The 25,035-nt window shown below is 59.9% G+C and overlaps 1 protein-coding gene across 7 annotated transcripts in view; it reads left to right on the top strand.

Annotated features, from left to right (window-relative positions):
- ADGRB2 (adhesion G protein-coupled receptor B2) overlaps nucleotides 1-25,035 on the top strand; it is a 101,586-nt gene that overhangs the window by 63,323 nt on the left and 13,228 nt on the right. For 6 of the 7 annotated variants that reach the window (XM_073317499.2, XM_073317500.2, XM_073317505.2 and 3 more), the window contains 16 exons: nucleotides 121-227; nucleotides 1,968-2,162; nucleotides 2,717-2,785; nucleotides 3,707-3,815; nucleotides 4,048-4,194; nucleotides 4,898-4,973; nucleotides 6,583-6,685; nucleotides 7,293-7,336; nucleotides 11,709-11,835; nucleotides 14,249-14,352; nucleotides 16,644-16,746; nucleotides 19,897-20,047; nucleotides 20,721-20,790; nucleotides 21,029-21,095; nucleotides 21,457-21,542; nucleotides 22,465-22,563. In XM_073317499.2, coding sequence (XP_073173600.1) covers nucleotides 121-227; nucleotides 1,968-2,162; nucleotides 2,717-2,785; nucleotides 3,707-3,815; nucleotides 4,048-4,194; nucleotides 4,898-4,973; nucleotides 6,583-6,685; nucleotides 7,293-7,336; nucleotides 11,709-11,835; nucleotides 14,249-14,352; nucleotides 16,644-16,746; nucleotides 19,897-20,047; nucleotides 20,721-20,790; nucleotides 21,029-21,095; nucleotides 21,457-21,542; nucleotides 22,465-22,563 — 1,657 coding nt within the window. The remainder of the gene's footprint in view (nucleotides 1-120; nucleotides 228-1,967; nucleotides 2,163-2,716; nucleotides 2,786-3,706; nucleotides 3,816-4,047; nucleotides 4,195-4,897; nucleotides 4,974-6,582; nucleotides 6,686-7,292; nucleotides 7,337-11,708; nucleotides 11,836-14,248; nucleotides 14,353-16,643; nucleotides 16,747-19,896; nucleotides 20,048-20,720; nucleotides 20,791-21,028; nucleotides 21,096-21,456; nucleotides 21,543-22,464; nucleotides 22,564-25,035) is intronic. The other variant, XM_073317504.2, reaches the window with a different exon arrangement.

The following is a 25,035-nucleotide window of genomic DNA, read 5'->3' as shown; positions in this document are numbered from 1 at the left end:
CTGGGCGTGGGGGCTGTGAGCGCTGGGCACTGGGGCTGGGGGGTGGCGTGGGGGCAGGGGCTGGGGGCGCTCGGGCTGCACAGGCTGGGTGCTCCATGCTTCTTTTCCCCTCTTGTCTAGGATCCGCCAGCCGCCGGTGCCTGCTGAATGCCCACGGGGTGGCGTACTGGGGCGTGCCCAGCTTTGCCCGCTGCATCTCCCACGAGTACAGATACCTACATCTCTCAGTAGGTGCACGCTCCGGTGGGCCCACGCACTCTCTCCCCGCTCCTCTCTCACCGGCGCCGTGCCAGGACGGCCTTGGCACTGCTGGCCGCGTTGCTTTGAGCCTCCCTTGTACAGGGACAGAGCGAGCCGCCCAGCCAGCCCCCTCCCCCCCGCTCTGCCCGCTCTGCTGAGCGCCCCCCGTGTGCCCTGTGCCGCCAGCCACCTGACTGCAGGGGCCATTTCCTTGAGGGAGCTCTTGTTTCTTGGCCGGTTGGGGGCTCCCAGGGCTTGCAGTGGGTTCGGGTGCCTGGGCCGTGGTTTGAAGTGGCTGGTCGGGGGGCGGCTTTGATCTGGCGTTCTCCAAAGGTGGGGATTGCTGCAGTCGTTGCTGCAGGAGAAGGTGCCTCATTCCTCCTCCCCGGGATCAGCCTCGTCCCCTTGGTCGAGCCCCCCGGGCCAGCGTCCTTGGCCACGGGGCTCCCGCTGGGCCAATAGGTCCCTGGGCTGGGGCCGCTGATGCGCTGTCGGATCTGTCCTTCCTCCATTGGCTTCCAGTTCTCCCAGCCCTTGAGCCCCACTCCATCCTTGGGAGCCCTGCGCCCCAGCTGTCTCCATCCCCTGTGACCCGACCCTCCTCATCAGTCCCTTCAGCCCCTGGATCGCTGCTGTCTGCCCCCTTCCCTCCCCAGTCCCACAAGCTGCCCAAGGAGCCATTGCAGCTCAAGGCCATGGGGACTGACCCGCGACTCCAGTCTGGCCGCAATCCCGCTGGCTGGGCAGGATGCCGGGCTCGCCAGGCAGACCTCGCAGGCATGCCTGTCGCAATGGGCTCTGATCTCCTGGCCTTGTGTGGCTTTGCCACGCACATTGGACCCGCCCATGCCCGTTTCGTCCTCACTGTATGCCTTGTTAAAGGGAGAGAGGGGAGCCCCTGCAAAGCCAGCCTGCCCCCATGTCCAATCCCTCCCCCTCCCCTTTCCCAGAGAGGGTGCGCTCAGAAACCGGCTGACCCTCGGGATTGGCAGACAAAAGCTCCCCCAGTACAGAGCAGCCAAGCAGCCCCTGACTCCCGCCAGCCAAATTGCTGCTTTGCATGAATATTTCATTGCAATGGAACCTAATTAACGTCCTTGCCCCTGGCTCCCTCCCCCACCCACCCCAGGTTAGAGGTGGGGGCTGATGCTAATTATCCCTCTGTGTTGCCATCTTCCCCATTCTCGCTGTGTGTCCCGTTCCCTGGCAAGGCCAAGCGCTCTGATGCGGTAGATCAAGGAGCTGCCTTGATTAGCGTTATCCCCATTTGACATATGGGGAAACTGAGGCACAGGTTAGGGGTGTGACTCACCCTGAACAGTGACTCAATGGAGAAGCTGGACTAGGACCCAATGTTCCTGATTTCCTTGGCCCCTACTCTAATCCACTGGCCCCACGCCCACCTTTGGGGGGCCACAGGGGCTCAGGGGCTGCGGTGTGGGGCCTGGAGAGGGGTTGGCTTGGGTATGGCACCTTCCTTCCCTGGGCCCTGCAATGGTGGCTCCTGGGATAGGGTGGGACACGGGGAACTTCCCCGGGACGGGCCATGTGTGGGGGGGGTGGGGCATGGGTAACCACCCTGATGGCTCCTGTGGATGTCTGTGCTGTTCCCAGACAGAAATCCTGTCCGGCTGCTGCCTCAGGGTGGGTTGGGAGAGGGACCTGGGGAACCCCCTGCTGCTGGGTAATCTCCCCTCTCCCCCATCTCTGTCCCTCTGCATGGAAAGCTGCGGGAGCACCTGGCCAAGGGGCAGCGCATGCTGGCGGGCGAGGGCATGTCGCAGGTGGTGCGCAGCCTGCTGGAGCTGATGGCCCGCAGGACGTACTACAGCGGGGACCTGCTCTTCTCGGTGGAGATCCTGCGCAACGTCACCGACACCTTCAAGAGGGCCACCTACATCCCCTCCTCCGACGACGTGCAGGTACCGCCCGGCCAGCCCCTGCGAAGAGCCGGGGGCCCGGCCCAGGTCCCACGCGGGAGGCCGGGCCACCGTGGAAAGGCCAACGTGGGCTCTTTGCTGGCTGCCTTTCCCTGCCCTCTGTCTGGCATTGTTGTGGGGGGCTCACCCCTAGTGTCTTGGCATGACCCCTTTTGTGTCTGGCTCTGTGGTTTCTGTGCATTGGGGTGCCCCGTTCCCAGGCTGGCGCTGCCTGGCTGACAAGCAGCAGCCAAAGGTGGCCTGGATCCGAGCTGGCGGGGGGTGTAGATGCTCGGCATCCACCGGGAGGGTGGGGGGAGTTGGTGACCCTCGGCTGGGAGCAACCAAGGAGGGCCAGGAAGAATCCCAGCTGGAGCTGGGGGGTCCCGTCTGGGGGTGTGGGTGACAGGGCTGCCTGGACGTGCAGGTGCGGGTACTCTCAGGGCAGTGGAATTTCGAGGCTCCCGGACGTGCCCAGGGGAAGCCCCCTGTCCCATGCCCCCGTGCGTCGCAGAGCCACCCCCTCACGCCCCCTCTCCTCTCCTCGCTCCCTGCAGCGTTTCTTCCAGGTGGTCAGCTACATGGTGGACTCGGAGAACAGAGACAAGTGGGAGGACGCCCAGCAGGTGAGCCGGCTGCTCAGGGACGGGCGCCAGCCGGCCAGGGAGGCAGGCGCTTGGCTGGCGCAGCACAACTGTGGCTGTGACAGGCTCTCAACAGAGCGGGGGGCGGCATGGTGCCAATGCTGCCAGCCTAGCTTGTGGGGCTGCCCTTCCAGTGCCCTGCCCAGGCTAGAGGGGCGAGGAGGAGCCCCCGTCAGCAGATGGCTTCAGCCCCGTCTACAGGGCACCTGGTCTGGGAGCTTTTCTGGGGCCTCGTCTACGGCTGTGGGAGGTATTGGGCTGGCGGCTGCCTGCGGGGAGGGGTCTCTGGCTTGAGGTGCCCTGGGGAGGTGGGGCAGGCTGAGGGGGAGCTGTGGGCATATCTATGCAGGGGGTCCAGGCTTTGGCGGGGAGGGGAAGCCCATGGGCCGGGGTCTCTGAATAGCTATACGGGGGGGGGGGAGGAGTAGGTTGGCTCTGCCAGTATCAACTTGGTGGCCCCGTGGAATTGGGGGAGCCCAGCTCCCTGCCTGTGGGTGGCTGGAGCCTCCTGGGCGGTCGGAGTGACCGGGGCGCGCTGGAGCTGTGGGGGGCAGTTTCTGGCATGGCTGAGGGGGAGGCGGCTCTGGATGAAAGGGCTGGGGCTGTTGCCTGGGCAGGGAACCCCCTCCCCACAGCACCCCCCCTTCCCTTAAAGCTAAGCATGGCCTGGATCAGCGCTAGCTCCTGTTCTCCTCCCTCCCCCACGCTCTGGGAAGTTGGGGTGTCCCTGCACATGATATGGGGGGGACCCTTTGGATGATTTGGGGGGGATGATTTGGGGGGACCCTTTGGAACCGTCCAGGTCCCATTCCCTGTCAGTGGGGGCAAGTGGCAAGGAGCTACCCTCCCTCCCCGCCATACCTGGGCCCCTGCGGTAGCCTCTCCCCCTCTCTGTGCCCGCAGGTGTCCCCCGGCTCCGTGCACCTCATGAAGGTGGTGGAAGATTTCATCCACCTGGTGGGGGATGCGCTGAAGGCCTTCCAGAGCTCCCTCGTGGTTACCGACAACCTGGGTGAGTGGCCAGGCTGGGGCGGGGCCTGGGGCTGCTTTATTCTGAGGGGGGCATGAGGGGTCCAGGCCAGTGCAGCACTGGGCAGTGCAGCAGCAGAGAGGCTGGGAGCCTGGGGGCATGGAGGTGTCAGGAGGCCCGTGGGCAGGGGCACCGGGGCATCCTGAGCTTGGCCAATGTGCCCAGGCAGGCGGGAGCTGGAAGTGACCCTTTCTCCCTGTCCCCGCCCTGGCAGTGATCAGCATCCAGAGAGAGCCCGTCTCGGCCGTCTCCAGTGACATCAACTTCCCCATGAAGGGGCGCCGGGGCATGAAGGACTGGGCCCGCCACTCGGAGGACAAGCTCTTCATCCCCAAGTCGGTGCTGAGCCTCTCCTCCTCTGGTAAGGCGGGGCCGGGGCCCCCGGGAGGAGAGCAGCAGGGGCTGCTATTTGTGCGTGTCTGTGTGTTTGTTCCCATGTGATTACGAGTGTGTAGGTTTGTGTGTGCACAGGGGTGAGGTCTGTGTTTGCATGCAGGTTTGCAAATGCGTATGTGTGTCTGCAGCCCCATGTTGCAGGTGTCCTTGTTCATGTGTGGGCCCTGGAAGAGAGGCAGGCTGGGTAGCCAAGTGCACCCTGGGACACAGACATGGCTGGACTGGCGTGTGCTGGGGCGGGAGCTGGGGACGGCTGCTAAAAGCCCTTCCCCTTACCAGCACTTCACTGCTGCAGGTCGGCACCGTTAACCCCCTTTTACAGGTGGAGAAAGAGAGGCATGGAGCCGTTCAGCAACGTACCCTAGCAAGTCACAGCAGGGAGGGAGTAGAACCCAGGAGTCCTGGCTTCCATTCCCCCACTGTAACCTCTTCCTCTGGATGGAGCCACCTCCAACTGCCGGAGGGCAGGGGAAGGGGCCTGTCTGCATTCCCAGGCCATGAGGAAGGGTGCACATTGGAAAAGGGGGGCACGTAACGACTTGCAGCCCTTTCCAGGAGGGCCAGCTGGGTCCCTGTCCCCAGGCTGGGGGCATGGGAGGAGCCGGACCCCAGGGACGGGTGCTGACCCCTGTTCACCATGGTTCTGTCCCCTTCCCGTCTCTCTGCAGAAATGGACGAGTCATCGTACTTCGTGATCGGGGCCATCCTGTACCGCACTCTGGGGCTCATCTTACCTCCTCCCAGGTGGGTGGGTGGCTGGGGCGTAGGGACAGTAACCAGGGCTTCCAAATGGGGCAGGGGATGGTGGGGTCCCGAGTCACTCGTTACCTTGAAATGGAGCCATGGGGGGTGAGACAAGGCTGGGCCCTGCAGGGGGGCGACCCACAGCCGTGGGCCCTGATCTGTGACCCCACTGGAATTATTGCTGCATGTCCTGAGAGTGTGTGGGGAGAGGGGCTAGGGGGAAGAATCGAGCCCTGAGCAGATCTAGTTCCTGGATTCAGGATCAAGTGCGGGTAAGGGAGAGGGTGGACCCTATTGGGGCTGGGGGAATCGGCTGGGGGAGGGTACAAGACAGCACAGATGGCGCCATATGTGGGCAGAGGCTTTGGTTCCTAGAGGAGGTGGGTGCTGGAGGTGCGAGGGGGCAGCAGATGAGAGCAGGCACCTGTCTGGGTTTCTGTAACTTAGCATCCCCAGGCAGTGCCTTCCCGCAGTCCATGTCTTAGCCTGCTGCTGTACAAGAGATGCAAGGCGGGGAGCCAGTGCCTCTCAAACAAGGGTTCCTTCAACCTGCCTCTGCTGTCAGTCGCCGAAAACAGGAAGGAGAAAGAGAGAGAAGCAGCAGGTTTGTGTGGGAAGGGGAAAATTCAGGACTGAAATGTGGGGCAGCCGAGAGGGCTGTATGCGTTCATGGGCACGTGCGTGTGTGTATATACACACGCACTTCACCCGTGCACAAACAAAACTGCACCTGTGCACACCCTCCACCCCTACCTACAGAAGAGGTGTGTGTATCCACACACACACACGCACAATCAAGGAGTCGTACATTCATACACAATGCCCAGCTACAAGGAAAACCAAACCCAGTGGTGTATATGCAGCAGCATGGTGAGTGGATTGGGAAACGTGCTTTAGAGGGCTGGGGTCCCGGAGCTTGACCTGTTTAGCCTAACCCCGAGAATGGGAATGGGCGACTCAGTCGCAGTCTGGAGGTACCTCCGCGGGGAGCCGAAATTTGATAATGGGCCCTTCAGTCTAGCAGACAAAGATCCAACAAGGTCCAATGGCTGGAAGCTGAAGTGAGACAAATTCCGGCTGGAAAGCAGTGAGGGTAATTAATGACTTACCCAGGCTGGTGGTGTATTCTCCATCCTTGGCAATTTTTAAATCAAGCTGGGAAGTTTTTCTAAAACGTACGGTCTAGATCAAACAGGAATTAAAGTCAGGGTAGTCCCATGGCCTGGGTTACGGCAGAGGTCAGGTCCCTTCACTACTTACCATTTATACATCCTGTGTGTAAGGAGACGACTTCAATAGCACAGATATCGGTGTGAGGTTTTTTTGTAGGAGTGGGTGGGTGAAATTATGTGGCCTGCGTTGTGCAGGAGGTCAGACTGGATGATCATAATGGTCCCTCCTGACCTAAATATCTATGAGATGCACACTCAGATCATACAACGTGGTGTTGTCTGGACAAAGACAGTCCTGTAACGCTGTGTGCACACACGCTCACACACACACGCATGTGACCAACAGCAGGACGTGCCAGCCCCCAGAGAGCCCTGTCCTGACACCTGTACCGCCCTGCACTGTGTCCTGGCTCCAGCCCGTTCCCTTGTCTCCACAGGAGCCCCTTGGCCGTCACGTCCCGAGTGCTCACCGTGACCGTCCGCCCGCTGACCAAGCCCACGGAGCCCCTGATCTCAGTGGAGCTTTCCCACATGCTCAATGTAAGTGCTGTGCATTCCGAGGGGGGTCTCAGCCGGGAGAGAAATGTTCGCCCGTCGCCCACCCCTGCATGCCCTGCTATTGAGGGCACCCGCTCCACCCACAGCCTTCCCGCTGTCCCAGTCCTGTGTGCCCGCCCCTCCTCTCAGCCGTGCAAGACCCATACCACCGGCTCTGCTCTGCCATCCAGACCCATACCACCGGCTATTCCGGTCCTCAGTGCCCCTCAGTCCCCACCCACAGAGGCTGGCTTGACCTTGGGCGAGTGGGGCGCAGGCCGGAGCTGCTGCCGCTTGCCCTAGCTGGGGCCTGCGGAGGAAGTCTCCATGGCCACGTGTTACCAGTCTGCCTGGCTTCAATGCTGCTGTGACACCAGACGCCGCGGCCCCTGCTGGTGCCCTCCCTTGTGCCACTCTCTAGGGGCCCGTGCTGTGGCGGGCAGGTAGTCATGAGGCTAGCGGGGGCAGCAGGCCCTGCTCAGATCGGAGAGCGCCTCCCGCCCGCCATGGCCGGAGCCAGAGAGGGGCAGGTGAGAGTGGGGGCGGGGAGAGAAGGGGCATCCCTGTCCCAGCCCCGGGTCTCTGCTAACCCAGCTCTGTCTGTCTGCAGGGCACCTCGCACCCACAGTGCGTCACCTGGGACTACTCCAAAGCGTGAGTGCAGCTCTGGGCCTGGCCTGTCTCTCGGGGGGCTCCCTGGATGGCGGCGGGGTCTCGAAGGGTCTCTCCAGCCCCTGGCAGGCCCTTGCACCAGGACCTGAGCCTGGTCCCCTGCAGGGTCAGGAGCTGGTACCCACCTGCCTTTCCTGGGTAGCTGAGGGCTCGGTGCCGGAGGCCGGGCTCTCTGCAGGGCGTTCACTACACACCGTCCTCCCACCGCAGAACGCGGGAGATGGACGCACGTCCGGGTTGGTGAGAGCCAGCCACCTCCCCTCCCTGCAGTGTCAGCCGGGCCGCGCGCAATCGACAGGAAACGGCGGGTGACGTGGAGAGGGCAGGCTCCCCGCTCCCCTGCTGCTGCAAACCTTCCCCGACCCCCCTACGCCACACGCTGCCAGGGCCCCCAGGCGCCCCACAGGCACTGCCCACCCACCTTGGCTGCTGAGCCCCGTACAGAGAGGCAGGTTGACTGGACAGGACCAGGGACTGTGTGAGGGGGGTCGTGGGTGAGCCAGGCGAGCCTGTGGTTTCTTGGCAGGAGGAGAGGAGGATGAGAAGGGGACCCCCACGCTTGGAGGGTTAACGGGGTGTAAATACCTCCGCTGCTCTGGTGCCTTCCCCACTGCAACCTCATTGGCGTTTGGGGATGTCAGGGTTCCCTCCCCACTCTGAACTCTGGGGTACAGATATGGGGACCCACATGAAAGACCCTCTAAGCTTATTTCTACCAGCTTAGGTTAAAAACTTCCCCAAGGCACAAATCCTGTCTTGTCCTTGGATGGGTACTGCCACCACCACCAAGTAAGTTAGACAAAGATTCAGGAAAAGGACCACTTGGAATTCCTGTTTCCCTAAAATATCCCCCCAAACCCCTTCACCCCCTTTCCTGGGGAGGCTTGAAAATAATCTACCAACCAAATACGTAAACCAGGTGAGCACAGACCAGACCCTTGGGTTTTTAGGACACTAAAAACCCCAATCAGATTCTTAAAAAGAGAACATTATTATAAAGAAAAAAAGTAAAAGAAGCACCTTTGCAAAATCAGGATGGAAGGTACCTTTACAAGGTAATCAGATTCAAAACACAGAGGATTCCCCTCTAGGCAAAACTTTAAGGTTACAAAAAACAGTGATAACCCTCCCTCTAGCACAGGGAAAATTCACAAGCTAAAACAAAAGATACTCTAACGCATTTCCTTGCTATTACTTACTATTTCTGTAAGTTTAGATGTATCATTCAGTAGGAGTTAGATTACTTGCTTGGTCTCTCTCTTTGTCTCCGGAGAGAACTCAAAGAAGAACCTTCCCCCACAAATTTGAAAGTATCTTCTCCCCTTATTGGTCCTTTTGGTCAGGTGCCAACCAGGTTATCTGAGCTTCTTCACCCTTTACAAGTAAAGGAGGGATTTTATGCTACCCTTAGCTGTAGGTTTATGACAGGAGGGGACTGGCCATTGGCTGGAGGGAGCCAGTGAGCCAGATGTGGGGGGCCCTGTGTGGTGCTGTCCGCTCCCCCGAGCTGAAACTTCCCCTGTTATCCCGGGCAGAGCCCTGAGCAAAGCTCCCCATCTTGTTATCCTTGGTGCCCGGGTTATTATACAGCAAGGCGAGATCAAACGGGCTCCTCTCCCTGTCCTGGCTGGGCAGTCACGTCCGCATTTAAAGGGCGAGGAGACTGGAACAAGGCCAAGCCCCCTGTGGCCATGGGTTAATTTTGCTAACACCAGTATTGATTAGCACCCGCTTGCAGCCGGAGATTGGTGCCTGCAGCTTGCCAGACGCAGTTTGTTAGCAATGGGCTGGAGCAGAGAGCCAGGGCCGGGCGGCGCTAGGAGGGAGAGCGATAAAGTGGGGCAGATTGCCGTGGCATGGGGGAGACGGGGAGGGGGAGCCAGCGGCCTCCATTGGTCCTGGCCGTGCACTCTGATGGCAGTGCTGCCTGAGCTGGGGGCCAGTGGGGCCGTACCAAGGGGGGGGGAGTTGCTCCTGGCCTTAGCACCTCGTTATTGTCTGTCCCTGAGGGGAGTTCGGTGGCCTGCGTGGCAGGGGGTCGGGCGGGATGATCCCGGGGGTCCCTTCTGGCCCTCGCTAACTCTGGATCTAGCCAAGCGCAGCCTCCCGGCCCTGCAGCCTCCCTTCGGGTTGCCAGAGCAACCTCGCTGCAACGCTGTCAGCCTTGGCAAGCCGCAGCAGCCACGGCTCGCGCTCCATCGCAGGGAGCAGGTATCGCTGGCATCTCTGAAGTGATGGGCCGGCACCTTCGCTAGTGAACACCCAGGAAGGGCTCTCTAATGCCCGGAGTGGGTAGTTGCCAACCCCTTGATGTGGCGGGGGGCTGGGCAGTCAGTGGGGCAGGAACCTTGGCACCAGCTCAGAAGGGGCACCAAGGCCCAGAACCTGCCCTAGCTGCAGGGAGATCCCACAGCTCCGGCTGCCTGCAGTCCCTTCCGATAGCAGTAATGAGGGGCCCATTGCTGCAGGCTTCCAGGCCGGGATGCCTGCCTGGAGGAGGGTAAAATCTTCCCCAGCCATAGCCATGGTAGCGCTTGGCGCCCGGGTGCCTCTTAAATCAGCAGCCCTGGGTAGCTCTGAATTCAGCTCCCCCAGCCCTGAACCCCCCCCGTTACCGCATGGCAGTGCTGTGTACTCTGCGAGGGGCAGTGGGGCCCAGGGCCTGTCCATGATGCCTGCTGTCACAGAGGCTGGTCCCCAGAGGAGCTGGGCACCCGGCATGCCAGTAGAAGCGAACGGGCACTGCAGGCACCTGGCACCTCTGCAAACGCCAGCCGTGGGTTCTGGGCTGTAAATGCTCATCCCTGTTAGGGAATGGGGTGCAGCCATTGGGACAGGGGGAGCCTGGGGGCTCCAGCCCTGGGCACCGGTGGCGTTGGGCTCACGGTGCCCCTCACTGCTGGTTTCGCACGCCCAGATGCAGGGCTTCGCACACCCGCCCGACACATGGGCCCGCGGGCCCTTGGTGTCCTGTGTTTCAAAGTTGATGCTATCGCACATTTCTGCCGGGGCACCAGGGCACGTCCCGGTCAGCAGGAGACCCTGTGGAATGGCCCCTCCCGGCAGAGTAGGGTTTGCAGGAAGGTGGGTACGTTCAAAATGAATCCGCCAGAAACAGCCCCCCCTCCCGGCAATCGCACCAGCGCTCCTGAGCCCGTGACTGGCACCGGCAACACACGCAGGGCAGGAACGTGGGTAGGGCGGGCAGGCTCCTAGACCCAGACAGCGGGGAAAGGGCCTGGTACAGCTGGCTCCATTCCCTCCCATTTCCTTTCCAAACAGCAGAGCAAGTGCAGGGGGCGGGGGAGAGAGGGAGCCGAAGTGGGGGTGAAGAGGCATCTCCCAGCTGGCTGCATCGGTGGCTGGCTGACTCAGCACAGGGTGCCCCACCCACTTCAGTTAATGCCGGGAGCCCCCAGCCCGCGGGGGGGACAGTGCCGGCTCTGCCGTTGGTTAAAGTAACCAGAACGGGCGAGCGTTGCTCAGGCCACAGTTGGGATTTCCAGGGGTGAACTCCAGGCTGATCGGGGGCGGAGGGGTGTCCCCAGCTGGCTGGGAGTGGCAGCTTTGCATACCTTTGTGCGCACACCTCTGACCTTGCACGCAGCCAGCCACGTGTCTGTGAGCCCGTGCATGCAGGGAATCGTGCCCTGTATCACACGCGTGCGCAGCCTCGCAGGTGTGCTCTTCCGTGTGCAGTTGCCCACACACAGGCTGTAATGCCTTGTTGCACGGGTGCTCCCCCTCCTGGGCGGCGTCACTCAGGGCTCAGGTGCCTGGATCCTGGCCTGGCTCATTTAATTCCCCTCTGTTCTCGTTAGCTTTCAATACATGTGGGTTGAACAAAAAAAAGCCCAAAGCCAGGTGGGGTATGGAAGAGCCCAGGGGTAAGAGCTGGCTCTGACCCCTGGCTGGCCTCCATCCACCCTTCCTGGGACAGGGCTCCCCTCCCTTCCTCGCTGGAGTTTAACCCCCGACCCCAGCCAGCAACCTGAGCCTTCAGATTAAATCAGACCTGTGTGCAGTGTTCAGCTCCCCCAGGGATCATCATCTGGGGGGTGGGGAAGAGCGGGAGGAGGATGGAGCTGAGCTGGCTTTCGTCAGCGCAGCCCTGGGCAAGGAGGGGGGAAGGGCAGGGTTTTGCCCCAGCATCTGGGTCACGAGCGAAAGCAGCCGCCCAGACAGTGCCCTGGTGCCGCTCAGACAAAACCCCCCCGCAGGACCCAATGCGGCCGTCGGGTGGGCAGCGCCAGCAAAGGGTTAAGTCGGCACAGGAGCCGAGGGGCTGGGGGCGCTCTGTGTGTTTGATCATTTTAAATCACTCTCTCTCCTGCTCTCCCATTCCATTAATCAGGGATGCTGGCTCTGGAAACTGGGACACTGAGAGCTGCCAAACGCTGGAGACCCTCCCGGCTCACACCAAATGCCTGTGTAGCCACCTGTCCACCTACGCCGTGCTTGCCCAGCTGCCCAAGGACCTGGTAGGTGACGCCAGCCCAGCGCCCTCAAATTTCCCTTCTTGTCTTTGGCTGGCGCGGGGCCTGGGCTGAACGGGAACCGGCAGCCAGAGCCGGGTGGGATTGCAGGGTCGGGAACGCCAGCTGGGTTGTGTGCGGAGGGGGGTCTGATCGTAGGGGGTGGTCCCGAAGCGTCGCAGGGACAGTGCCATGCTGGGAGGTGGGACCCAGCGCGGATCTCTGGGGCTCTGTAACAATAACTCCTCCCTGCTTGGAGAGTGCGGCTGGGATGTGCACAAACTCCACCAGCCATCCCCACCCCAGTGGGAGGATGGTGGTGGCTTTTTGATGCTGGAGTGGGGAGGAGGGGGCGGTGCTGTCTGCCAGGGCCTGCGGGAGGCTCTGGGGAGAGCTGATGCTCTGGCTGGAGATGGGATAAGATGGGGGTCCCCCGTTGCTCATGACAGGCTGGAATCGTGCGTGAGGGAAGAGCTTGGGAAGGGGACAGCTGCTGCTTGTGCTGGGCCCCCCGGGATGCCCCCTGTGCCATCCCGCTGCCTCTTCTCCGCTGAGCCTTTCCTGTTCCCTTCTCTCCCGCTGCTGTTCTCACATTCCCCGGCTCTGGCTCTCTCCCTGCGCCAGGAGCTGGTGGAGAATCTGGGCCTGGGCTCGGTGCTCCTCGCAGGCCCCTGCCTGTCCCCAGCCCGCGCCGCTTTATCCCGTGCTGAGAGCAATGGGCCCAAGCTGGGTGGCACCCAGGAACCCACTGGGGGCAGGTGGGGGTGGCACCAACAAAGGGCACCTGCTGCGGCTCAGCCTCCCCCCAGGGTTGTGGGTGCAGGGGCTGGGAGAGGGGTGCATTCTGGCCCTGTCTTCTCCTAGGGTAATGGGCAAATGGTAGTGGGGGCAGGGCATTTTGGCCCTGTTGTCTCCTGGGGTTATGGGTACGGGGGGCAGGAGGGCAGAGTAGGGCATTTTGGCCTTGAACTCCCCTAGGGTTGTGGATAAAGGGTAGAGGGCAGGGCATTGTGTCCCTGTTCTCCCGGGGTTATGGGTACGGGGGTGGGGGCTGGGCATTGTGTCTCTGTCCTCCCCCAGGATTATGGGTATGCGGGAGGTGGGGGGCATTTTGGCCCAAACTCCTCTGGGGTTATGGGTACAGGGTGGGGAGACAGGGCATTGTGTCCCTGTCTTCCCCTGGGGCTATGGGTACAGGGTGGGGGATACTTTATGGGTCCCGGTCCTGTGGCAGTGGTGGGTCTGGATCAGCCCACCACTGTTGGGCCGTGCTTCTGCTCCGATGGCTTTGCTAGCCCTAGAGCCAGGTGCTGTCTCTCAGTCTGAGGCCCCGAACGTTGGACTCTCTCCTTTGCCTTGCCGGCTGAGCGTGAGCCCTGGCACAGAGGTGCGAGCCCAGGGGCGGGACAGGACACCGGGGCACTGGAATTCACACCAAGGGGCATTGCCCTGTCGCTGCGGAGAGGCCGGCGGTGGTGAGGGCCATAGCGAGAGGGGGGCCAGCTATGCTGAAGGGGTCCCATGCCCAGCTGCGTGGAGGTTTCCCGTCATGCAAAGCCCAGCCTCCCTCCACCCCCCCATGAATAGATCCCCTTGGCACAGGGGCAGCTGTGCAGAGAGTGGGGAAGTGCCCCACTCTTCCCCCCCCCCCACTCCTCTGGTCTCCCCTCGGAGCCCGCACTGCAGCGTGTGGTGAGATCAGAGCTCTGCACCAGTCACAGGCAGGCTGCCTGGTGGGATTTATAAGGCTCATTAGCAGGTCTTCCAGGCGGTAACGTGTGAGGAGGGGAGCGGTGGGTGGGAGGGGATGTGAACTGAGCCATCTTGCCTCATGTCTGGGAGGCCTGCTCCCCACTCCAGCGCTCACAGACGGGGCGGTCTCCCCCCCCGAAGCTGAGCGCCACCCAGCTCCCTGCGGCCGCTCTGGGCCATTGGTATTCTGGGAGCGTGCCCGGTTGGCAGGGCGATGGAGAGGTGCCCCCAGGAACGCGCCTGGGCAGCCCAGAGGCTGCGGTGAAGCCCCCCTCCCCGAAGCCCCAGCGTGCGGGAAGCCGGTGGGCCCCTGGGGCTGGGGAGCGGTGGGCAGAGAGGCCTGGTGCCGTAGGCCTTGGGCTCTGCCCCATTCACTGCGGGAGGAGCTTTTCAGGTGTGTGATGGGCACATTGGGCTTTCCCGGGGTTGGGGTGGGGAGGGAGCAGCCTCCGGGACCCCAGGGACACTGGCTGTGCGCGAGTGATACAGCCCTGGGGCAGCGCGGACCCTGTGGCAGCAACGAACCCATCCTTCCCCCCCGTGCTGAGCAGCTCCATCCCCTGTTCCTCAGGGGCGCTCCCTCCTTCCAGCCTCTGAGCCTGGCTCCGGCGGGACGCCTCCCCCCTCCCCGTTTTCAGCACCTCTCTCCCTCTCTCCTCCCGGGCAGGCCATGGACCCCTCAGGCACTCCCTCCGTCCCGCTCATGATCGGCTGCGCTGTCTCCTGTATGGCCCTGCTGACCCTGCTGGTGATCTATGCCACCTTCTGGAGGTAGGTCGGCCCCATCCCCGGACCCTTCTCCCTCTGTTCTTCCGCACCAGCCCAGAGGCCGGGGCATTGCCAGCAGGAGGGGACAGCCGCTGGGTGGCTGGGGGGAACGGTTGACAGATTTTTGTTTGGTGGAAGCCGGCTGGGCTGGGGGCACTGAAGCAGTGTCAGTCTCCGAGTTTGTGTCAAGGTTTTCTACAGTGGCCGAGTCAGCTATAACCTGCCGGGACGTCGAGCCGAGCATCGCCCCAGGCATCCTGGGGGAGACGGTCAAATCGGCCAAGGGGCCAGATCAAGTGGAAAGGAGATGGGCAATAATAGAGAGAACGTCATGGTGCCCTATGAACGGGGGGCCCGTCCTTGCCCCGTTGGCTCCCAAGGGACTGAGCAGAAACAGAACAAGGCCCAGAGATGGGTGCCAGCAAGGACCAAGGCAGTGCTCCTCGAGCAGGGCCCTGCACAGCGGGCGCCGTGGGGGAGAGGCCACGTTGGCAGGAAGGATGCAACGGGAGGGGAAGAGGTGAGGGTTGGGCAGCCGGGAAGCGTGTGCCGAGAGAGCAGAGGGAGGAAGAGACATCGGGAGTAGGGGGTGGGGAGGGAAAGAGCACTAGCTTAGCCACTGCGTGATTGAATCTATTGTTCCAGGAAAAGAACAAAGCTCTTAGCACATGAAAGACAATGGTGGGCATGGTAGTGCCCTGCTAGAACGGCTATTCTATCACAAGCACGAGGCACAGACAGGAGGGCTCTGCAAGGCCTGATCCTGCCTCACTTGCATCAGTGCCGCTCAGCGGAGTCACTCCCGATTTACACCAGCAAGAGGGACAGCAGAATCAGGCCCTCCCTTGCTGCCGAGGCATGAAAAGGTCTGAGATCCCCAGGCTGTACCATCGGAGATGCGGGGGGAGGGTCCACCCGAGGAGAGAGTCAGAGGGCCGTTAATGTACAGTGGCACCTAACAACCTCGGGCAGGGTTCGGGGCCCCGTTGTGCTAGGAGCTGTACAGGCATGAGGCTTTCAGTGCTGATGCTGTTCACTGCAACGGGAACCAGGAGTCCAAATCCCTTTGTCAGCTTTGCAAGCTCCACCTAGGACAGGTTAGCTCCCAATCCTGCAGTCCCTTCCACACACACACACCCCTGCTAGGGAATGCGATGGGGCCACCTAGGTGCACAAGGAAGCATGCACGGAAGTGTCTGCAGGAGGAGCACCTCGGTCTGCGAAGGAGGAGAGGAAGAGACGGTTAGGGTGGAGGTTTATCAACAAACGACGCCTGCCACAGAGAAGAGCTGTGGGGCTCGCTGCTCTGTCCTGGAATTGAAAGTAAAAGGGCTCAGACACATCTGAAATGGGGGGGGAAGAGGAATTGGTTTCTTCCCCTTGTGATGGATCGTTCACCTGTGGGACTCTCTGCTGCTGGATGCTATTAAGTCAAAGAGCTGAAATTAGTATTTAACGTTTTTACATCTCAGTTCAGGGAAGTTTTATCGGCTGCTTCCCTAAATCGCCTCTGAGCTGTGTTGGTGGGCACCCTCACATGGCTGCCACATTCCGCTTCAGAAGGGGCTGTAGTTCCACCAGAGGTGAAGCCGTCCCTGTGTCCCTAAGGGTACGTCTACACTGCAAAGTGAAGTTGTGATGGTAGCGAGGGTAGGCATACCCATGTTTGCTTTAATCTAGCTAGCATGGATATGAGTAGCAGGGTAGATGTTGTGGCACAGGCTGGCAACTAGAGCACAAGCCCGCCAGGGACCCTAGGTACCAGCTAGATTAAAGCTGGCACAGGTATGCCTACCTGGGCTGGAGTCATACCTTCGCTTTGCAGCAGAGACCTACCCTCACATACCTCGCAGGGATGTGGGAAGGCCTAATTGGTTCACGTTTGTGTAGCATGGTGTGTTCCCGAGGTGCCGTGGAAGTGCAGGTGTTTCATCCCAGCCTGGGTATTTGTTAAATGAATGGGGTAGCCCCTGGAGTCACACTCTCTAGGATAAAATAAACTCTCCATCCTCATGCTTCAGGACATAAACTGATCCCCAGTGGGGGTGGGGTGGTCAGGACGGAGTCCCCTGCCTGCCAACACACTCCACGCACTATGTGAAGGTCTGTGCTGCCCTCTAACGTATCTCCATTGGCCGCTGTTGGAGACGGGCTACCAGACTGATTAGGCCATTAGTCTATTGCGCATCTCCTGCATTCTCCACCTTAGGTCTAGAGAGAAACCAGGCCAGAATGTTTGCAAGGGGCCCAGCCCCAGGACCCCTTCAACCTGCCTCCCTCTGCCCTCCCTGCAGGTTCATCAAATCGGAGCGCTCCATCATCCTGCTGAATTTCTGCGTCTCCATCCTGGCTTCCAATGTGCTGATCCTGGTGGGCCAGTCCCATATGCTCAGTAAGGTGAGAGTCTGGCCTAGGGCTTCCTTGGCTTCTGCCCCATTACAGCTGCCAAGGGGCATTGCCCGGCTGGGCACCTGGTGAGGGCACGCCGTGTTCCTTGCAGAGGGCAAGGGGAGTGGGAGAGAGACAGGCACCTGGTGGACGTTTCCCTGGGGCCTTGCAGCCGGAGAGCTGCGGGCAGAGCAGCTTGGAATGGCAGGATGTGGCCTTTAAATCGATGCATCCTGCTGAACAGTCCCCTGTTCTGAATTGCTTTGCAGCATGCACCTGCATCCTAGTGTGTGTCCCAGCACTGTGTGTTGGCCCTGCCTGCAGTAAGGAAGGACTGTGCTGAAACATTTGTGTGCTGATGGTCACAGCAAGATACCATCTCTGTGGCGTGGCTTGGGCCCCAGGACCGCGCGTTCTCTCCCCGGATTCCCTCGCTGGCTGGAGAGGCAGATGGGATTTGGATTAAGTCAGTGTGGGATTGACATCTCATGGAGGCTTTGTCATGTCCAGTGGATTTCACACTGGGCAAACCCAGCCTAGGTGCCAGGGGATTAACCCCTCAAATGCTGAGCTTATGCTGTCTCTCAGAGAGGGTTGGATTTGCTGGTCTTGTGGATGATTCCCTGGTTTGGGACTCAGAGGAACTGGTTTTTGTCCCCAGTTCTGCCATTGGTTTGCTGTGGGATCTTGGCTGAATCTCTGCCCTTCTTTGTGCTGCAGTTTCCCCAAACGGGGATAATCCTTCCCTGCACAAGGGGTGTGAGGATAAATCCATGAGGGTCTCAGACACTGCAGCGATGGGGACCAGAGAGCAGCCCCTGGTCTCTACACAAAGGGTGGACTGCCACAGTGATGGGGCACAGTGCTCCCTTATTGCCGAATGCTCGGGTGTGTGTTTACAGTGTATATCACCAAAGAGGTGGCCCACAGGGATTAGGAATGCACCATCCACTCCCCCCGTAAACACAATGCCCATCCAGGACTGGGATCTAGCTGCAGCAGGACCCCTGTTGCACCCCAGATCTCACACCAAAGAGACGCTTGTAGCCAGTCCTGTAATAAACTAGCTAAAGATTTATGAGCTAGGAAAAGGAAACCAGAGACGCAGTGACAAGGTTAAACAGACACACAAATGAGTTACAATCTTAAGTTTCAAAAGGCAATAAAAGCTTCTATCATGAGCATGTTCTACATGGCCCTTAGGGCTAACCCAGGCTGAGTCCCTGGGGATCTCTTGCGCGTGCCTAGAAACATTTGGCCCCCAGATTCCAAGCAGCACAGAGAGACCAAGTTCCTTTTGTTTGGGGTTTTTATCCCCCTCCTGCCATGTGCCCTGAGCTGCAAACTCCGCCGATGGGAGGAATCACATGGCTCATCTTCCTGGGGAGGAGAAGGAGAGCAGGGCAACAAATCTCTTTTGCGAAAAGAACAGGAGGACTTGTGGCACCTTAGAGACGAACAAATTTATTAGAGCATAAACTTTCGTGAGCTACAGCCCACTTCATCGGATGCATAGAATGGAACATATAATAAGATATATAGATATATAGATAAGTTGGAAGTTACCATACAAACTGTGAGACGCTAATTAGTTAAGATGAGCTATTATCAGCAGGAGGGAAAAAAAACTTTTGTAGTGATAATCAAGACGGCCCAGTTAGACAGTTGACAAGAAGGTGTGAGGATACTTAGCTTAAGGAAATAAGAACAGGAGTCCTTGTGGCACCTTAGAGACTAATCAATTTATTTGAGCATGAGCTTTCGTGAGCTACAGCTCACTTCGTCTCTAAGGTGCCACAAGTCCTCCTTTTTGCGAATACAGACTAACACGGCTGCTCCTCTGAAACCTGCCATTACTTAAGGAAATAGATTCAATATGTCCACATATTTATTCAAGCTTCAGAGGGGTCGCCGTGTTAGTCTGGATCTGTAAAAGCGGCAAAGAGACCTGTGGCACCCTATACACTAACAGACGTACTGGAGCATGAGCTTTCGTGGGTGAATCCCCACTTCAAGTGGGGATTCACCCACGAAAGCTCGTGCACCAATGCGTCTGTTAGTCTATAAGGTGACTAACAAATTTGTTAGTCTCTAAGGTGCCACAAGTCCTCCTTTTCTTTTTACGGATACAGACTAACACGGCTGCTACTCTGAAATGGGTCATTTCACGTATTGAGTCTATTTCTTTAAACTAAGTATCCTCACACCTTCTTGTCAACTGTCTAACTGGGCCGTCTTGATTATCACTACAAAAGTTTTTTTTTGCCTCCTGCTGATAATAGCTCATCTTAACTAATTAGCCTCTCACAGTTTGTATGGTAACCTCCAACTTATCTGTATGTATATCTATATATATCTTACTATATGTTCCATTCTGTGCATCCGATGAAGTGAGCTGTAACTCACGAAAGCTTATGCTCAAATAAATTTGTTAGTCTCTAAGGTGCCACGAGTACTCCTGTTCTTTTTGTGGATACAGACTAACACGGCTGCTACTCTGAAATCTCGTTTGTTCTCTTGTGGAGGGTAGGCAGGGAAATTCCAGGTGCACCATCCCCCAGTGGTCCGTCTGGTATCCATGGACCTTTCCTTTTGGGAAGACTGGCCTAATTAATGTCACACTAATTAATGTCTCTCTCCTGTCTGGTGATTTACACAGTCTCAGAGTCTCAGAATACAACCACTGAGATATTACTGTACCGTATGGGATACGGATGTTATAAGTGGGGTTAATTCAGGCAGCGACTCACAAGCTTTCTTCCAATCTCATACCTGTTGGAGCCGTGCTAACACACAGGTGAGCCAGACGGAGTCCAGCTCTGGAGCTGTCAGTGTTCGACGTGGGAACCTTGCCAGGAGCTGGCACCTGGTCTGCCAGCGTCACACCTGTTACCAGGGATTTGAGTGCCCGATGCATCCAAGCCATGAGAGCACTGGGCTGAGCTCCCCTCTGGCTTACACCGCTCCTACTCATTGGGTTCAGTGGAGTTGTTCCTGATTTACGCCATCTAATTCAGGGGGAATCCAGCCCATTATTAACAATGCCAGGGAGTGTGGGGAGCCCGAGCGCTCTACTCGGGCCAGATCCCGAGAGGCGCCAAGCACCCCACACCTCCATGCGGTGTGCCTGTGTTGATTGCCATCTCTCTCTCCTTGCAGGGCGTCTGCACCATGACAGCCGCATTTCTGCATTTCTTCTTCCTCTCGTCCTTCTGCTGGGTGCTGACCGAGGCCTGGCAGTCCTACCTGGCTGTGATCGGCAGGATCCGTACACGCCTGGTCAGGAAGCGCTTCCTATGCCTGGGATGGGGTAAGGGGCCTCGCTCGCTTTCCCCGCGAGCAGCGGGTCCTGCTTAGGGAAGGGGCGGGGTCTAGTGGTCAGAACTTGCATGCATGAGTTAATGGTGGTCACACTCAGACCCCGCCTTGGGGTGAGCTAAGGACGATCACTCCCATTTCACAGGTGGGGAAACTGAGGCACGGAGCAGGGCAGTGACTTGCCCAAGGTCACGCAGCAAATCCAGTGGCAGAGCTGGGAATAGAAGCCAGGAGTCCCTGCTCTGACCCTCACCCCAGCCCCTGAGCCGTGCGACGAGCCCCGCTCTCATCAGGGCAGATTGAACCCAGAGGCGCCGTGGGTCGCTGCGCTGTTTCACGTCTAGATGTGCTGGAGCTGAACATCCCAGCCCCCCATCGCTGCTGGGTGGCTTGGGGTCCCCTGCTGGTGCATCAGTCACTGCATGCTCTGTCTGCTCTCCAGCTGCTGCCCTGGGTCTATAGACACAGGCAGGGGCAGATCTTCCCCCGGCTCTGCTCCCAGCAGCTCTTACTGTTCAGGGGGGCAGTAGGGCAGTTGTTCGCCACGGGGGCGGGATGCTGCACTGGTGTCAGTGGGGAGGAAATGGAGGGTAGTGGTGTCAGTGGGGCAGGTGGGTGCTGAGCCCCTCTGCAGATCTTGGCCATTGTCTCCTCTCCCTCCCCAGGTTTGCCAGCCCTGGTGGTTGCAGTCTCTGTCGGCTTCACTCGGACCAAAGGCTACGGAACAGCAAGCTAGTGAGTGTTGGAATGAGCCCGGCTGGGGGTGCACAGTGGGCTGGGGCCGCAGGGGCTCCCCGGCTCTGCGCTGCGAGGGACACCAGACTTGGCAAGAGCTGGGGGCTGCGGGGCGGGGCGAGGAGCCAGGCTCCCTGGTAGGAGATGGGCCATGGTCAGTGTGGGGAGGCAGGGAGTGGACGGGGCGGCATAGGGAGGGGATTCCATCTCCCCTAATGGCGCTGTGTTCCCGCTGTAGCTGCTGGCTCTCCCTGGAAGGCGGGTTGCTCTATGCCTTCGTCGGCCCCGCTGCTGTCATCGTGCTGGTAGGTGTTTGCCCTTTGGGAGCACGTCTTTGGCTGAAGAAAAGAGCCAACCCCTGTCTCTTGCCGTCTCCCCCTCGGGCCCTGGCGCTCCCCAGCCCCAGGGAGCCCCTCCCCTTCGCACCCCACGACCCTGTTTCTCCTCCCCTGACCCCAGCCCGTTCCCAGCCCAGACCCTGCCGCTGAGCTCTCCCCACAATCTCTCTGAACTCTCCCATGATCCTCACAAAGCCCAGTCCCTCCCTTCCCCTGGGGTGGGGGCAGAGCAGGAGGGGAGGGCGCTGCCCAGTGCTGGGTCCCCTGTGTGGGGTCACCACCCTGCCCCTCACCTGGGCTCTGTCTCTGTCTCTGTCTCCGCATCCAGGTGAACATGCTCATTGGGATCATTGTCTTCAACAAGCTCATGTCTCGGGACGGCATTTCAGATAAGTCCAAAAAGCAGCGGGCCGGGTAAGTGCCCTCCAGGGCTGCCCCCGGGTGGGGCGGGCGAGCGGGAGGGCACACACAGGCAGGTAATACCCTCTGCCCCTTGGAGGCCCAGGTGCAGTCAGGAGGAGCGGGGGCAGTGGCAGACAGTCCATGTCCCGTTTGCTCTGGGAGGCTGGAGGCTCAGGGTGTTAAGAGCCCCCCCTCCTTACCCTGGCTGTGTCAGTGCGCCCCCTGGTTGCACCTGGGCTCGGCTCCAGCCATTCACAAGTGAAGTGAAGTCTGCCCAGTCCTCAGCAGGCTCCCAGCTCACATAGCTAAGCGGGGTGGGTGGGTGGAGTGTGGATTTCCAGGAGCTGCCCTTCACCCCCAGCTCCAGCGACATGCCATCCCCACCCTACAGATGAGCCCTCCTCCGATCTAAGAGAGATACGCAAGCCACCCATCAGCACCCTCTCCCCCAGCCCCGCCCCGCCCAGGAGGCTTAGCTGGAGGCCTGGGGAGACAGAATGGGGGGTGGCACTGAGCTGACTGCCGCAGCAAGTGGACAGTGTTTGCCCCGTTGTCTGTTACCCAGACGTGCCCACGGCTCCTGCCCAGGCCCTGCACCCGTTACCAGCGGGTAGCCAGATTGCTGAACCTCTCCCCCACGGGGGAGGGGCGGGGAGCGCTTGGGCGGGGGCATGCCCGTCGTATAGGGAAAGAGGGGATCCTACTGCAGAGCCCCCCAGCGAGCGCTGCCAGCCCTGTGCTTGTCGCTAACCATCCAGCGTGCCGGCCTGCAACTAACAATTTCTCTCTCTCTCTCTCTTTCTCTCTCTGTTTTTCCCATTTGCTTGGTGTATGTGTCCGTCCGTCCCCTCCCGCCTGCCTCGTGCCCTCGCTTCCCGCCCCTCCCTGCCCCCTGGCCGGCGCATGGCTCTCCCGTGGGGGGTGGGGCGCTCAGCTGGAAGCAGCCCGCCTGCGGCCGCCTGCTGCTGAAATGCACCAAATGCGGCGTGGTGTCCAGCACCGCCCTGACCTCCGCCACCGCCAGCAGCGCCATGTTAGTCTCTCGCTGGCTCCTCTCTGTGCTCGCTCGCGCTGCCGCGTGTGTGGCCACGCTGCCCGTGACCTGGGGGCGCAGCATTCTCCCGCTGGCCGGGGCGCGGGGGGACGGCAGGGAGGGGGCGTTGCCTGGTGGGCGCTCAGCCGTTTCACTGCCGCCCCGGGGCTGGAGAATGCCGTGTGCTCGGGGCTGCCCCGGGGCCTGCGTTGGCTGGCCTGGGGCTGTGTGGGTGTGTGCATGCAGGTCCTTCGTGGGGCGGGGCTCGCCCCCCCTCCCTCCCTGGGCAGGGGTGGGAATGGGGGAACGGGGGCTTTGCAGCCATGACCAGCCAGATCTCCAGGCTGGGTTGTTTTGTGTTCTGTATGTTGGGACCTTGCAGGGCTTCTAAGGGGGTGGGGTCCCAGACCCAGGGGAGGGCGCGGATTGTGGGGGAAAGGGGATCAGTGATGGGGAAGAGGGGACGAGGAGATGAGCAGGGGAGGGGAGTCGGGACCAGCTGGGGGTGAGTGGAAGAGGGCAGCCAGTGTGGGAAGGTAGCAAAGAGCTAAAAAGCTCCGGGGGATTGATACGTCCCCCGTCCTTGCTGCAGGGAGCCTGTACCCCATGTGGTGGTGTAACATGGGGCTCAGGAGTGGGGGGCTAGGTCAAGTTCCTTTTCCATGGCTCAGGGGGACTGGCAGTGCCTTACAGAGCCGTTCCCCTCTCCACCACTGGTTTGAATCCTGCCCATGGCAGCAGTGATGAAAAGACGGTCCGTTTCTGGCGGTTGGTGGGTCACAGTCCAGAGGCCGAGTGGTTCCTGCCACCAGAATCCCCAGGGCAATCACAACAGAGAGGTGGCTGAGGACATGTCCCGTGGGGGCCTGGCTGCCCTCTGAGGGAGGGCAGCATGTGTGGAAACCAGGGAAGCTGAGTCCAGTCTCCAGCGCTGTCTGGGCTGTGCTGGGATGCGCGCTGGTTCCGGCCACCCCAGCAGGAGGGGACCCTCGCTCCCCATGACCGGAGGCCGAACCCAGCAGCTGATGAGAATGTTCCCAGCCAGGCCCCGGGGCAGGGCTGCCGGTGCCAGAACCCCTTACACTGGGACGCTGGTGGTGGGGTTGCTGACAGCAGCCAGAGACCCTGGGGAGCGACACGGCCACGCTGAACGGGCCTTACGTTGTTGGGGAAATTCCCCAAAAGCACAATGTAAAAAATCCTTTTTTTAAAGATCGAAGTCCTTGTGCTTGGGCAGAGAATGCAGGAATGGGAAGGTTCAGGCTCTCAAACCTACATTGCACCCACATGTGCCCCCATACACCTCCCGTAGCTCCCCGCACTCCCGCATGCATCATGCACCCCGCAGCCCCCACACACTCCCCCAGATCTCGCTCCCCGCACACACACGTTGTTCTAACCCATGCGTCACCCTCCCACATTGGGCTCTGCTATGCACCCCCTGATCCAAAATCCTCACGATGCTTGTGGGGTCCCAGCCCAGCCCCAGAGGCCTGGAGTGAACCCCTGGAGACTCCCCGCGTGGGGGCGTGCTCCGCCATCGTCAGTCCATGTGCATGGCTGGGGTGCAGGGGAGCTGCTAGCCGGCTATCTCCATGTCAGAGGCTGCTCTCATGGTTAATCTGTCTGTGCTCTATCATCTCGTTCCCCCGCGTCCTCCCCCGAATCCTTTCTCATTATTCTGCTGCTATTCATGGCGAGAGAGAGAGGCACGTGGGCGCACACTCTGTGCCGTCCCCTGGCTTATCTTGCATCACTGCTAATGGCATCTGGCATCAGCTTTCCGCCTGGAATGTTGTCTCAGGAATACAGGGCTCAGTGGAAGAAAGGCCAATAGCCACCAGAAATGAGGAGGGAGGCCCTCCTGCTGGTTTCCCCAGCAGGCCCGATTCTCTCGCATGCTGGTGCAAATCAGGAGTGACTCCAGCCAGTAGCCACACCAGTGTAAATGCAGTGGGTCTCATCCAGCCCTGCTCTGCACCTTGTCCGTGTTTTTGCATCGGCCCAAAAGGCCTTTTTGTGCCCATTTTGCACTGGTATAAATGATGACTCAGCTCACTGAAGTGCACCAAGCGCTTCCTTGCACCTCTGGCCCAAGGTGTGGAGCAGTTTGGAACTGGAGCCCAGCGCATTCGAGATCAGACCTGGCCCTCAGGTTTCATTCTCCTCCCGGAAGTGTTTTCCCCAGGAATTGAATTGAAATGGGGGTGGGGGTCAGGGCCGATGAGGGGTGAGACCGTGAGGGTGAAGGAGGGCTGTGTGGCACCAGAGTAAAAACTGAAAAATGTTTCATGACCATTTTATTAGATTTTAAAATCATCACACAAATTAAAGTTAGCTACTCAAGCCTTCTATGGAGCACTCCATCTACATCCTTCTTGGTTTCTTGTTATAATTTTGCACAACTCTGTTAATGAACTTCTTGAATTGAATGCGTTCATCTTTGGTGGCTTCTCATGTGTCCGGTACTTC

This window comes from Lepidochelys kempii, chromosome 19 (genome assembly GCF_965140285.1).
Source record: "Lepidochelys kempii isolate rLepKem1 chromosome 19, rLepKem1.hap1, whole genome shotgun sequence".
Classification (NCBI taxonomy): Eukaryota; Metazoa; Chordata; order Testudines; family Cheloniidae; genus Lepidochelys; species Lepidochelys kempii.
This window is presented reverse-complemented; position numbering and strand designations above follow the sequence as displayed.